Genomic DNA, 15,601 nt, shown 5'->3' with positions numbered 1-15,601 from the left:
CTCCGGCCCCTAAGGTACGTTTTGTTATTCTTCCTATAAGCTTCGCGCGACTTTTACTAACTTATATATAAAAATAGGGGGATAATAATAATAATTATACTAATACCGGTAATACGGCACCTACTCCCGCCCCGGCTAGTAAGGGGATTATTATCCCTACCTCGGCTATAGACCGCTACGCGTAGCTAGCCCGAGCCGCTAAGGCTAAGGGTAAGCGTTCCGCAAGCGACGCTTTTATAATCGTTAAGAGCCCCACGAAGCGCGCTCATAGAATAAAATATCCTCCTAGAGGAGCCCGTACGGATTTTTGCTATACTTATATAAGAGTAGTTACCTTTAGCTAGAATAAGCGGCGCTACCATGATTAGTCAGGACCCGGAATAAGGTTAGCTAACCCTAAATCCTAGAACTATTTAAAGGCGGTTATAAGTGCTTTCCTCCTCCGCCTAGGATAGCTAGTTTATTAGCAGTACTTCTAGAGGTAATGAAGGTGGTTAATAACAATCCCTTTTATAGTTCTAAGATAATATAGGCGCTCGCGGCGGCTTATTCGGCCTTTTAGGAGGTATCGGGAGTCTATTAAGAGACTCCTGGTATTTTATAGGAGAATAAGTCTATTTTAATACCCGTAGTCTTAGGAGCCGATAAGCCTTATTTATTAGTCCGTGTTATTAACCCCTCCCCCCCCCCCCCCCCCTTCCTCCCGGCAGGGACTCCCTTATTATCATAAGTGGACCTATATCTATCGCGGCGCCTCGTATTATCGTTACGCCTACTCCCAGCGTAACGATCACTTTTATAAGGGTAGAAGGCCTATGCCGGTTTAACCAGTTTATATAGATAGTTAAGACTATCGTGGGGGTTATAGATATTAAGGTAGAGGATATTAAGTCCTTTGAGGAGAAGGAAAAGGATAGGCAGGCTGGGGTCGCGTTAACTACGTTATCTCCTATTATCCCGAAAAATAATAGCGGTTATAAGGGCGATTGTAACGATATTAACCTTAATGTCTAAACCTGGTAGCTAGGGGCGGGGCTTATCCGCTCTAAATTAATTAATATAGGCGGCTTTACCGCTATCCTAGCCTTTATTTAATTCTTACAACCTTTCTTATAACTCTTCTTTTTTTATAACGTTTACAGGGTCTATTATTAGTCTTAAATAGGCTATACTTCTCTTTATAGTAATCTAAGGCGCTTAGTTCTTATAAAGACTTTTGATAAAGTGAGCTATGAGTAGTAGGCTGTACGCGCGGAAGACAGGAAAATTAAGTAAAAAGCTATTGAATTTATAGAACCGTAGGATTACTGCTTGTTGCGCGAGCTTGTATATTCATTGTAAAGAGCTGACTTCTAGGATTTGTTTCTGGATCCGCGGCTCGCAAAAGACCCTGAAAGATTGGGTAGCGACTGTTACGTAAACAGCCTAGGCGACGGTTATCACGCCACGTTATTAGCTCAAGTAATAACCAAGATATCGTATTTACGATACCTAGTATATTTATATAATATATATTATAAGCTAAGTATATATACACGTATAATACGGGTAGTATTGTAGTATATGTTAAGCTGGTTATGAAGTAGACGTCTAGTTATATAGCTATAACTATATACTGTTTATTGTGACTTAGATATTATACTTATAATTATTATAATTATTACTTATTATGTGTATAATATTAATACCCCCCGCAAGCTGAGTCTTATATAATAAGTGTAGCTTAGTCTGATTATAGTTATGTTATGTTATAGCGCAGTAATTTTAGTCTATCTAAGACTAGAATACATAGAGGAACACTTAAAAACCCTCTTCTTTTTAATTCAAGGGATAATTCAAAAACCCTTGTGATTACTATAGTATATTACTTAAAGGAACGGTCAGACAAACCTTTGCTATCTAGGAAAACCCGAAGGTAAAAAGCCTAGTCATATCCCCTTGTAAAGAACTAAAAGTGCTAAGTATTAAAATCTAGTATTTTAATTGTTTAAAATTATTAGAAGGCGGTATATTATACCCAGGCAACGCATCGTCTTTGTGACCTAGGTTTATATAACCGTAAAGAGTATTATAAGTGTCTGTTGCTGGACCTTTAGTTATTATATCAGGTATATTAAATTTCGTATTTATATATACGATTTGTATATTATTATTATATAGCTCTTGCCTATAGTAGTGATACTGCCTGTCGATATGGTTTACCCGTTTATGAAATTCAGGGTTTTCGGCGAGCTTATTTACACTCTCACTATCTATTAACATAGTAGCAATCTTAAGAGTTTTATTATTATTATTATTATTATTATTATTATTATTATTATTATTATTATTATTATTATGATTATTATTATGATTATTATTATTATTATTATTCTTATTATTATTATTATTATTATTATTATTATTATTATTATTATTATTATTATTATTATTACTATTATTATTATTATTATTATTATTATTATGATTATTATTATTATTATTCTTATTATTATTATTATTATTACCGGTACCACCCTTAATAGAAACCAGGTTCCTCGGGGTATAGCTAGACCGGAAACTAGATTTCTTATGGTATAGGAAGGAGATCTAGAGTAAACTAGCGATATAGAACTACGCCCTAACCCGGCTCGCCGCGGTAGCCTAAGGCTATAGCTTAGCTAACGCCTAGCGCCTTTATATCGCCGTAATCCGCCTAGCTATCTCCTACTACGCCATTACCTTTTATAGAATTACCGATAAGCCCCGCCGCGGCCTCGCTACGGCTCTTAGCTCGGCCCAGAATAAATACCTTAGGACTATCACGGGAGCCTATAAGGCCACGCCGATCCGGATCCTAAAAAAAAGACGTATATCCCCCCCCTTAATCTATATCTTACCCGCCTCGTAGCCAAAAAAGCTCTTAATTACTAAAATACCGGAACTAAAGGACTTATCCTAGCTAGCTCCTAGGCCGCTATAAAAATACTAGCGGCACTAAGGCGCCGCTATATTACCTAGTAAGTACTCGCCTAGCCCGCTTAATCCTTTACCGCCTAAAACTAGGTAAATAATAGTAACCCGGATACCGCTTTTTAAGAGGAATAAAAAAAAAGGTGGAGAGATATAGGGTCTACGCGGAACCCGACCTATACCGCGGCGGTACCGGACTAATACCCCTAAAAAAAAGACCTCTAAAGATATAAAGGCCTCCTAAAGCCATAAAGCTCCGTCCTTACCCAGATCCGCTCTAAGAAACTAGGCCTTAGAGCCTTCCTCTTTAGAGCGAGGGTTCCCGGCTTCGCCACCGCCCGGTGCCCTTATAAAGATAAAGGGGCGGAGATAGCCGAATATATTATCTTATAGTATTAAAACACTACTCTAGAGTCGCGAGGGGACCTTTATAATACCGTAAGGAGACCGATCTTAACTAAGGGAGACCTTTTCGCCGCCCTAAATTACCCTAAGGAGATAAAAGTAATTATAAAGTGGTTCCTATGCCTCGGCTACCTAAATAACCTCCGGCTGGCCCTAGAAACTATAAGGAACTACGTATTAAAGACCCTATAGCGGGAGTACCCCGGTATAAAATACATAAAATAAAGATAGCACTTAATCTAGACTTTATATTTATTAGGGCCCTATAAGCCAGGACCCCGGCGGCACCGAAGGGGTATACCATAGCGGTATCTACCCTTTACTTAGCCTTAGTCTCGCCGCTATCTTCCTCCCTACCCTTACTTTCGGAGTCATTATCGCTATTAATAATATACTCGTATCCCTATCCTACTATATTAGCACCGCTATACTACTAAGAGACCGCTAAGAGACCGCTAAAAGACCGCTAGGGGACTTATAGCCACCTCTAACAGGATAGCGATTATCCCCTTTAGCCTATTTAGTCGACGCTCTAGACTCGCTAATATAGCGTTACTACTATAACGGCGGCTAGCGGGGGGAGCACGCCTAGCGGCGCGCTTAAAGGATACCACCGCCGCTATAAGCCGACCCCGAGCCTACCTAAAGTTAGCGCGGTATAGCTTTAGTACCCCTAGGGACACGACTTATAACCACTCCGTCTCTACTCTTACTAATAGCCACTATAAGTTCCCGGTAACGCTTAAGGACTCGCTGCTAGTACTTTAAGGCTATAGCAGGAACCTATACTAATTATTAGAACCCCGCTACTACCGCTCCGGCGTTACTAAGACACTACTATAAGACCGACTTATATCCTTATAAGTTCGTAGACTATTAGTATACTAGTAGTATACCGCCCCCTTCCCGGTAGTATTAGTATATACCCCCTATATCTTCGGGCTTATCGCCCCTAAAACGTTTAGTATATCTAAGATATCTATTAAAAGTCAGAGTCGGCCACTTAATAGTATTATCACGGCACCCTAAAGGCACCTCTAGGAATACCTATAGTAGTACTTAAACGGTCCTAGCCTTATAATAACGGGAATTATTTTTCTTCTTAGATAGCTTTTTCTTAGGCGGTATCTTAGAAACTATTAGTATAGAACTTAGACCCGACACGGCCCCCCTATAGCACCCCCTTAGACTTATATTAGCGACCCTATTATTAATCGATTTAATTATTATTACTTAATTAACTATAGGCCTTCCTGTTAGCCTACCCTAAAACCGCTAACCCCCTACCCGGGCTACCACTTATAAATTAACGACCCCGAATAAGAAGAATCTATTAATAAACCACCTAACGCTTTGTTAGTAACTACGGTATAGAGCCGGGAATAGAGACGGGAGTGGAGGGGCGGGCGGCTTAGAAGGAAACCTATAATATCGTGATAGGAGGGTTAAAGGAGGAAAAACAAAAAGAAGGGCTAAGGCCCTAAAACTTTCTATTAACCTAGCTATAGCTATAAAAGGCCACCGAATTCGGCAGGTATATATAATAAAGGCAGGAGCCCCTACTAAAACCCCCCGCCTAAAACAAAGGCGTAAATAAAACCGGCCACCCCGATACAGGGAGGATTCCTAGTACGCGGAACCGCCGTGGACTTCTTTCGGCCCCCTATATAGTATACCGTACCCTAGGCTAACCCGAAATCCCTAGCCTGCCACCTTCCTGTTAGCCACTAGACTGGAGGTGTGATCGAGATACGTATCGAGTTATTATCGGGACCGTTAATGCCCCGACGCGGCACCGATCCTATTAAGGAGAGTATAGGGGTTTTTCTATCTAAACGGGTTTTTCCCCCCTATAACCAGCTAAGAAGGACCGTATGGCCTAAGCCGGGCTCCTAGACTAGTTAGGATAGCGGAGTAAGAGAATTATTATTATTATTATTATTATTATTATTATTATTATTATTATTATTATTATTATTATTATTATTATTATTATTATTATTATTATTATTATTATTGCCTCTTGTATTAGAATCTAGACCTAGATTCTGTAGTATATCTTTATATAGATTATAAAGATAGATATCTTCTTTAGAAGCTTTAGTGAGAGCTATATATTTGGCCTCTCTTGTTGATAAAGCAACGACTTTTTGTTTAGTTACGGTCTAACTATTAGGGTTATTAACTCCTATGTAGTAAATATATCCTAAAGTTAAGATTCGATCTCCGATTATATCTGAAATGCTGGTATTAGTATAACTATAAATACTAAGGTCTTCTTTATTATAGTTATATAAAATACCGATATTAGGATATGTATTTATATAAGGCTAGATTCGATTTAACGCAGTAAAGTGATCTTACGAGGGATTACTTATATAGCGAGAATACTAGTTAACTCTGTAAGTTATATCTGGTCTTGAATATAAGACTAAATATAATAAGGCCCTGATGTCCAGTTCGTATTTATTTATATTATTAGTTAACGCTTTTATAGGATTTAGTACGAGGAACTTCTTATATATATAAGGGGTATTAACCCTTTTTAGAATTCGTTTATTATACCTTTCGAGTATTTATTAGTATAAGGCAACTGGCTTATAGAAAGAGTCTTATTTTCTTTATATATATATAACGGTCACGAAGAGATGGAACGGAAGAGGAAGATCTAGAGGAAAAGAGGCACTTTGAATTGTGGAAGACTGTGAAGACTGAAGACCTAAGATATCGAGAGAGAGAAAGGAAAGGAAGAGGGAGGCGGGCAGCCTAGTATATATAACCCTTTCCTACGGTTTATATAAGCTACTGATTTAGTATCCGGACCCTAGAAGTATAGGCGAGGGTCCGTTCGGACCCTAGAAGCATAGGCGAGGGTCCGTGGGCTCCTAGAGAGCTCGGGAGGTCCGTGGGTTCACCTAAAGGTCCGTAGGTCTACCTAAGGTCTATGGGTCTACCTAAAGGTCCGTGGGGCTACCTAAATGTCCGTGGGGCTACCTAAAGGTCCGTGGGTCTACCTAGGGTACCGGGGGACTCGGGAGGACCCTGGAGGACTCAGGAAGTCCCTGCGGGACTCGGGAGGACCCTGGAGGACTTAGGAAGTTCCTAGGGGACTCAGGAAGTCCCTGGCTTATAGGAGGTTTTGTATATCGTATTATACCGTATATAGATATATTTATTTTCTGTGTATAGTACTAACACCCCCCCGTAAGCTGACTCCTATATAATAGGTGTAGCTTAGCTAGTTATTTTATAGTCTATATTTTTAAAGCGAGGGAAAAAAAGGGAAAACCTCTATATCTTTGTTATAGTATAAGAGAAAAAATTAAACCCCCTTTAAATTTTATTCTAGGAAAACCTGTCTATAGGTAAAAAACCTAGTAGTTAAGTTCTTTTATTTCTTTATAAGGTGGTAGGTTATATTCGGGTAGTGTATCGTCTTTATAATCTAGGTTTATATAGCCGTAGAGTGTATTATAAGTCTTTTTTGGTAGCGCTTTAGTTATTATATCGGATATACAATAATTAATATTATTTTCCTGTAGTTATTATCTATAGAAGTGAAACTGTTTATCGATATGCTTTACTCTTTTATGAAATCCCGGGTTTTTAGCGACCTTTTTAGCACTCTCGCTATCTATACGAATAGTAGGAATCCTCGGTTTATTATTACTGAATTTTATATTAAGGTTATTTATAAGTTTAGTATATCAATTATGAATATAGATTCCTTCTTTTATAGCCTCGGTCAGAGCTATATATTCGGCTGCTATTATTAATAAAGTAACGACTTTCTGTTTCGATGAGGTCCAGCTACTAGGGTTATTTATTCCTACGCAGTATATATATCCTAGGGTAGACGTTCTATCTTCAAGGATATCTAAAAAGCTAGCGTCTAAGTAACCGTATATATATAGGTTATCTCTTTTATAGTTATATAGAAGACCTATATTAGCATATGCGTTTATATAGGCCTAAACGCTATTTAACGCTATAAAGTATTCCTTCGAGGGATTGCTTATATATCGGGCATACTTATTAATAGTATAGGTTATATCGGGTCTACAATAAAGAGCTAGATATAGTATAGCTCCTACTTCTTATTAATATTTCTTTATATCTTCTTTTACCGTCTGTTCAGGGTTTAGTATTAGGACCTGTTTATAAATACATAGGGTATCTACCTTTTTAAGAGCTCGTTTATTATACCTTTCTAGTATTTTAGTTATATATAGCAGTTAACTTATAGAGAGTGTCTTATTAGTTATATTGATATTTATTTCGTTGCCTAGAAAGGTATATACTTCACCTAAGTTTTTTAGTAAAATATCTTTAGATACCTCTTTATAAAAGTGATCCATTATAGTATCTAAAGGACTTATAACCACGATATTATCTATATAGCAAAGGAATATAGCTAGGTCTCCTTTATTATAGTATTTAAAGGGTCCTTTATTAAACTCGGAGACTATACAGCCTAGTTTAGTTAAGATTTTAACTAGGAAGTTATACCAGAGTCTAGGGCTCTGTTTCAGGCTATATAAAGCTTTATTTAGCTTATAGATAGTTATACTATTTCCTTCTTATTTCTTAAAACCCGTTAGCTAAACAGTATATATCAGAGTATCTATATCAGTATATACGAAGGCGTTTATTACGTCGAACTACCTGAATTTCTACCCTAAGGAAACGCCTAATAGGAAGGCAAGTCTATATATTTCGGGTCTACAGGTTATAAAAAAGGTTTCCAAGTAATCGATTCCGAGTACTTAGTTAAAGCCTTATATAACCCACCTTACTTTATATTTTATTAGTTCTCCTTTATTACTTAGTTTTATTTTATAGACCCATTATCCGCCTAGGATATTATATTTTTCGTTTATTTTATTAAGGGGCGTATCTTTTATAGTTATTAAATCCTAGGTCTTTTTTTTTCTAGTTCTGTTATTTCTGCTACCATAGCGTCTATCCATTATGATTTATAAGAGCGTTACATAGCCTTTTTATAGGTAGCTGGTTCTAATAGAGAGTTTATAGTTAAGAGGTAGTAAGGCTCTATTTAGAACTATAGGTTTCCGAGAATAGTATCTTCTATTAAATATAATAAGCGCTTATTATTTTTATCATTAACTGATATATAGTCTTTAAAAGCTAACTTCAGTTTCGAAGGTATTTTAACTTATATACTAGAGTGGCCGGTGTGTTCAGGTCTATCTGGGTTATCGTAGCCTATTACTGCTCGTAGACTCCTCGGTCTATTTTATAGGTTATTATTATTTTCTTCTTTAGTTTAGATAGACTTAAAAGGTCGTTCTAAGACCTATTATTATATAGTTTCTTCTAGAAGCTAATAAGGCTCTAGGTTAGAAACCCGTTCTTCTTAAAGAGAGATATTACTAGTATTTAGGTCTAAGGAAGAGTGTATAAACTGATTTTGAGGTATATATACGTCTCTAAACTAACCGATTCTTCTTAAGACTAGGTTATATATTTTATAGTTATAATCGTTAAAGCCGATAAGGGTACCACGAATAGCTCCACTATCTAATTTCTTTTAATTCGGGTCGTTATTTTTATAGTAAGCTTTAGAGCCCCAGACCCGAATATGGTTTATATTGGGCTTTTTCTTTTTAACTATCTCGAAAGGGGTCTTAAAGCCTATGGCTGAATTTAGGGTCCTGTTGTATATATATACTGGTGAATCTACAGCGTCTCCCCAGAGGTATCTTAGTAGTCCTGAGTGGAAAAGCAGGCTACGGACCTTCTCTAATATAGTTCTAATAGCTTATTCGATTAAGCCTTAAGTCTTATAAGTATATAGTGGTTTTATATTATAATTCACGCCTTAAAAAAGACGCTTAAAGGAGGCGTTTATAAACTCCTTTCCGCCGTCAGTATCTACTTCTTTTATTTTAATATTATAGTTATTATTTTCTACTAGTATTTTCCACTCTTTTATAGCTAGAACGACGGTTACTTCTGATTTATTAGGTAGTAGTTTAGCCTAGAGGAACCGGGTAGAACGGTCTATAATTAGTAGGATCCAGCGCTTCTTATTATAGGTTATCGGTTCTATAGGGCCGTAGAGGTCTATATATACCTTTTCGAGGTAGGAGAAGTCTTTATATTTATTAACTAAATCTTTATTAGCTAGTATAATAGCCTTACTAAGGCGGCAGGCATTATAGCTACTTACATCTATAATTTCTTATTCTGATACTTTAAAGTCCTTAAAGAGAGAGGTATTATTATATAGGTTTTTTAGGGCTATAGGGTTTATATAACCTATTCTATTATACTATAGCTATATAGTTTCTTTTATTTTTATAGTTCTTTTCTCCTTATTTCTGTCTCTTTATTTCTGGAGGTCTTGATTTCTTTATAGGGTTTCCTTTATTATATTTATTTCTTTATTCCTACTTTTTAGGATAACTGGCTTAGCTGCAGCGTAGTAGAGTCCTCTAAAGAGTCTAGCTCTTATATATATATAGAGGGACTCTTTTACTATTTTATTTTTAAAAAGAATAAGCTGTTTATTACTAGATAAACCTCTGACTTTACTATTAAGGTTTGGGAGACTTATTATATTAGTTCCTAGTTTAGGAATATAAAGGCATTCTTTAAGAAATAGTGTTTTTCTAGTATCTTTAAACTTTATAATACAGTTCCCTACGCCTATTATCTTTATTATATTTACTTTTCCCTAACTAGTAAGCCTAGTAGTGGTTTTATATATAGAGAAGAGAGATTTATTTATTATTATATAGGAGGTAGCTCCGCTATCTATACAGAAATTTAAGTCTAAACTAAACCTATTCTCCACCTAAATCCTAAAAATCCTTTTAACTATCCCACCTATATTCAGGTTAGTATTTAGAGTATTCTAGGGATTTTAGGGTATTATATTTACTTCTTTAACGTCTATTATATCCTCGGCTTCCGGGTTCAGGAGGACGTCTTCGAATATAATCGATTCATCTTCTTCTTCTTCGAGTTCTTTAGGTTACTTTTTAAGCATTATATTCATAGAATCCTTATTTTTCATATACGTCTAAAGCATTTAGTTCTTTAAGAGAGCTATAATAGCGTCCTCCCTTTTCTTATACTAAGGGTTTAGGGACGTGGATCTATCCCTGGAAGAGGAGGATTTAGTGCTCTTAGAGACCCGATTCTACTACTTTTTTCCGGTATTTTCCTTTATAACCTAGCCCTTAGGAGCCTTATCTGGGTAGAGGGAATAGCAGTTAGAGGAGACGTGGCCGGGTTTCTTATAGTTCTTATAGAATAGCCCCTTAGTCTTTTTCCAGGGGTTTTTAGACTCTTTAATAAGGAGAGTGTTATTTACTAGGGAACGCTCTATTTTCCGGGAGGCGTCTATTAATTTAGTAACGATTTTATCTGGTATATAACTCTGGATATCGTGACGAAGGGACTAGGTAATCTGGTTAGTAATAGAGTCGTATCTCTTATCGAGGGCGTTAAGAATCCACGTATAAATCACCTTATTAGGAAAGGAAATCTCCTTTCCTTCCAGAACTATCAGATTTTCTTAAACCTTATATAAGAAGCATTCAAGGGTTTTATAGTCTAAGGGGGAATTATTAAAAAGAGTTCCTAGGGTATTAAATCAGCTTAGAAGCCTTTCCTTTCGTATAGGCTTTTTAGCTTTTCCTAGACTTCGTAGGCTATATCTAGCCCTTAAACCTGGGCGAGAGGTCCTTTAGAACGGGTAGAGAGTATTTTACTAGCAGCCTTAAGAGAGTCTTCCTTCTACTTCTAAGAGGGATTTTATAAAGGTGTAGTTATATCGTTTAGGAATTTCCCTTTATAGGCAAAATAAGCGTGCATAAACATCCTCTAGAAAGAAAAATCGGCACTACCCTATAGCTTCTTAACTATAGGGATAAAATCCTTACTAGTTATCTTCCTAGCGTTAAAACGGTGGTCTTTTTACTAGTATTAGAAGGGAAAAGTGGAATTACCCGATTTCTGGTTCTGATTACCCGAGGGGTTAGATATAGGGGTAAAAAGTGGGTCTAAAGCGGGGAAAAGGAGGGCCACGTAGTAGTATAGTTCACGGATATTAAAAAAGCAAAGCCGTTTCTTATATATCACGAAGGAGAGATTAGCTTTTTTTAGGGACTAGGGTTTATAAGCCACGTAATATTATAGCCTTTATACGTGTATAATAGGGCGGTATAGCTGGTATATAGGGGGTATAGATGCTAAGACTCAACTATTCGGAATAGGGTCCCGTTATAATATTTTTCCGTTTTTTCGTAAAGAAAAGGAAAAAGGGAAAAGGGGAAGAGGGGTTAGCCTTAGTTAAAGGCGGCCTAAAAAGGGCTTTAGAGGTGGACTTAGTTAGAGACGGCCTAAAGAGGGCTTTAGAGGTGGATTTAGTTAGAGGCGGCCTAAAAAGGGCTTTAGAGGTGGATTTAGTTAGAGGCGGCCTAAAAAGCGCTTTAGAGGTGGATTTTAGGGTGGAGATTACCTAAAAAGGACTTAAAGGGTGGAAGAAAAAGGGGATCTAGAAATTCCTTTGCTTTCCCGGGCTTATAACTTATATAACAGTCACGAAGAGATAGAACGGAAGAGGAAAATCTAGAGGAAAAGAGGCAGTTTAAATTATGGAAGACTATAAAGACTCTAGAAGTAAGATATAGAGAGAGAGAAAGGAAAGGAAGAGGGAGGCCGGCAGCCTAGTATATATAACCCTGTCCTATGGTTTATTTAAGCGACTGATTTAGTATCCGGACCCTAGAAGTATAGGCGAGGGTCCGTTCAGACCCTAGAAGTATAGGCGAGGGTCCGTGGGCTCCTAGAGAGCTCGGGAGGTCCGTGGGTTCCCCCGAAGGTCCTAAAGGTCCGTGGGTGCACCTAAAGGTCCGTAGGTCTACCTAAAAGTCTATGAGTCTACCTAAAGGTCCGTGGGGCTACCTAAAGGTCCGTGGGTCCACCTAGGGTCTCGGAGGACTCGGGAGGACCCTAGAGGACTCAGGAAGTCCCTAGGGGACTCGAGAGGACCCTGGAGGACTCAGGAAGTTCCTGGGGACTCGGGAAGTCCCTGGGTTACAGGAGGTTTCGTATATTATAATATAACGTATATAGATATATTTATTTTCTGGGTATAGTACTAATAATTTATATTTATTATATAACTATTACGGGTTAACCCCGTGGATAAAATCCGGTAGAGCACCGGATCTTCCCCCTAATTATACTGCGTACCGGGTAGGTCGCCGCGATATTATATTTAGGTCGTAAGCAGCTATAGAGATTTCTCCTTTCCTCCTTTTCTCCTTACCTTTATATAATTTAATTATTCGGCCTTACCTTATACACAACTCATAACTAGCCGCTTACATATCTAAAGCTTAGCTAAACGCACGCACTATGCTAATAGATATAGACTATCACTTTAATCCACCTCCTAGCGCTCTGTTACGCCTAATAGGCGTGCCGCCTAAGGCTATAGAGTAGAGGAGGGAAATTATTAGCCCTTTATAAACTTAGGTTTTAACCTTAACCACCTAGATCTAAGAATAACAGAATACTATTAACTAGCTATTATAAGCGATATAAAACCAATAATATATAGCTATACCGCGCCTAGCCAGCTTATTAAAAAAAGCTATATAAGGCCTCTAACCGTCTACCCTAATACCCACGCCTAACCTAACGCCTATCTTAAACCCTCGGACTAAAACACACCTACTATGATAGAAGGTTAATAATAAACGCTTAGAGTATATAAGCTAGTTGTCCAAGATTCGCTAGAAGCTCTTAGTAGATTAATATCTCTTTTAGAGCCCTCGCGAGAAATACTATTTTATTAATGCCTACGTGGATAAAGCACCTTATTATATTATCGCCTCCTTTTAGGCTATAGGCGGAACTAAGGTTAATACGATCCCGAAAACTTGCTTAAATCCCTTAACCGCATATATAAGGATATCAATAAATAACTTTATATAGCTAATATCCTAAGGATACTATAGTAGCGTAAGGACTAAGCGTTTAGGAGCTTCGTGCCCGGGTTTAAGCGATAACTAGCTATTATTAGCGGAGGCTAATAGGATAATACTATAAAGATTACATTCCTAGAGGGAGCACTTAGTAGTTGCCTCTATGCCATATTTATTACCGCGAAACTCCCGAATAATTACCACGCTTAAGGTACATGATTTGAATGCATTGGCGCCGATGTGATGGTGATGATAGCTAGATTATCCTACTTAAGATATATAACGTAGGTAGATATGAAATATATATAGTACTTAGGGTGCTAAGTAACTTTAATATAGCCCCACTAAAACGCCACAATTATAGGCCGAATATCAAAGTGTCAAGGCCTTCTAGACAATCCCTTTATATCACTCTAATATACCCTCCTTATCGATAACGTATATAAAAACCTATACTAGGAGAATCGGTCTTATATTAGCCTGGCTCTATAGAATCTGGCGCCACGTTTTCTTTTTAAGCAGCCTATTTATTTTCCGATAAGCTGCTTGTTTGAATCATAAGCCTATACAATATAAGTGAAGGTCTCTCTAGTGCCTCGGCGGAGCCTTAAGGTTATCGCGATATATAGAGTTATCGCTTTTAGGCTTTAAAGAAGTTACTAAAAAAGTCGCTGCCTATTTACCCTTTCTAGCCGCCAAAAACAGTAAATAAAGCATTAGAATACTAGCGGGATTAGCGGTAATGTCCTCTTCGAGCTAATTAGGTATAAGAAAGGTAAAAAAGTGCTGCCAATATCCTGCGAGGATGGGATCCTTATCTAATTTCATTGTGTAAGTCCGTGCATGTATCCTCTTAGCTTTACCCTTAGTCTTTATCTATACAATTCTTACACTTTTACGCAGAGGAGCGCTTAGCGGCGGCTAAGGTGCCGCCCGTCGTCTTGCGGTAGAGGAGGATATCAGAGCCGGGGAGGTAATTAACGTAGTTAAAGGAGTTAGAGTTAGGCGCTTATCCTGTTTCTAACTCCGCTTAGATATTACCTTATTAGATATATAAGGCCCGTAGACCTATATGTCTAGCTCTAAAGTGTGTTCGGGAGCTAGGTCCGGGTCGGGGTCTGGATACGGTTAGGGAGAAAAGGCTTTACTAGGGTGCGATATACTGGGTCGGTATATACTAGGCAATAGATATACTGCTGTTAATAATAGCTAAGTCTCTCTGCTTTTCGGAGAAAGCTACTTATAAACATAAGTCTACTACCCCTAAGCTTATAGAATAGGACTCGGAGGTACTAAAAGGGTCCACCCATAAGATTTAATAATTATCTATTATTTATTTATTCATTTATTCTTACTCTGTTTATTACTTAGCTAATACTAGGCTGGCCTTCCTAGGTAATAGTCCCTCTTAGATTTAAAAGGGGGGAAAACCTCTTTAGATAAAAACCCCTTCCCCCTTATAGTATTATTGAATTCGTTCTATATGCGCGGCCGCCACGAAGATACTATGCAGCCGCTATATTAATACTATTCGTATTATAAAGCCACTAATATATAAGCTCTATTTCCTTTATCTTAGTCCCTAGTATCCTTTTATTTATTACTAAGATAGACCCTTAGTAATTAATTCTATCCTAAGCTAATAACCCTATCTATAGGATTTAATATATCCTAGACCTATATTTAAGCTTTTTACGTTATCTATAAACGGCCTTATACGTAATATAATATACGGTTCGTAGCTCCTATGTTTCGTGTGGGTCCTGCTAGGATAATTTTACGCGCTCCGGAGCGCGGTACCGTCTCTATATACGTAGCGGGCGACTAATCTGCTACGGCCCTGTTTATAGTAGGGCCTACCTGCCTTAGTTAGCGATATAGGCGTGTCGGCCTTAGCGGTAAAGCTACCGGCGGCTATTATCGACTAGCTATAAGCCGGGCAGTAAGGCTATCGGGCCCCCCCTGTTTAACCCTTATCGTGCTCGCTAAGGCAGATAAGGGCCACCCACGAATAGAGCCGGGTAATATAAAAAGAAAACTTTTTGCGCGCGCCCCTAGCCAGATTCGAACCGACCTAACCGTCTCGTGGTTATATACCAGGGCACTACTAGTGCGCTATAGGGGCTAATAATTATCTAATAAGTCTTTTTCCGCGGTTTATATAATCCACTTAGAAGCCTCCTTTATAGGCAGCGCCTCTAAGCTTTCCGTAGCTTACTTATAGAAGATCTGCTTATTAAAACTGATATTACGTATAGATATCACCTTATCTAGCTACG

General features: G+C 37.9%; 1 protein-coding gene across 1 annotated transcript; it reads right to left on the bottom strand.

Moving 5' to 3' along the window:
* Positions 1 to 2,091: 2,091 nt before the first annotated feature.
* Positions 2,092 to 7,451, bottom strand: ACRALDRAFT_2063111 (uncharacterized protein; the record flags this gene model as incomplete). The annotated part of the gene is made up of 4 exons (XM_071022014.1): positions 2,092 to 2,252; positions 5,399 to 5,522; positions 7,143 to 7,278; positions 7,345 to 7,451. Coding segments are annotated over 4 exons (528 nt in total), but the record flags the coding sequence as incomplete, so codon positions are not given.
* Positions 7,452 to 15,601: the final 8,150 nt, after the last annotated feature.

Source organism: Sodiomyces alcalophilus, assembly GCF_042370955.1.
Source record: "Sodiomyces alcalophilus JCM 7366 unplaced genomic scaffold ACRALscaffold_5, whole genome shotgun sequence".
Lineage (NCBI taxonomy): Eukaryota > Fungi > Ascomycota > Sordariomycetes > Glomerellales > Plectosphaerellaceae > Sodiomyces > Sodiomyces alcalophilus.
Note: the sequence above shows the minus strand (reverse complement) of the source record. Positions and strands in the feature narration are given on the sequence as shown.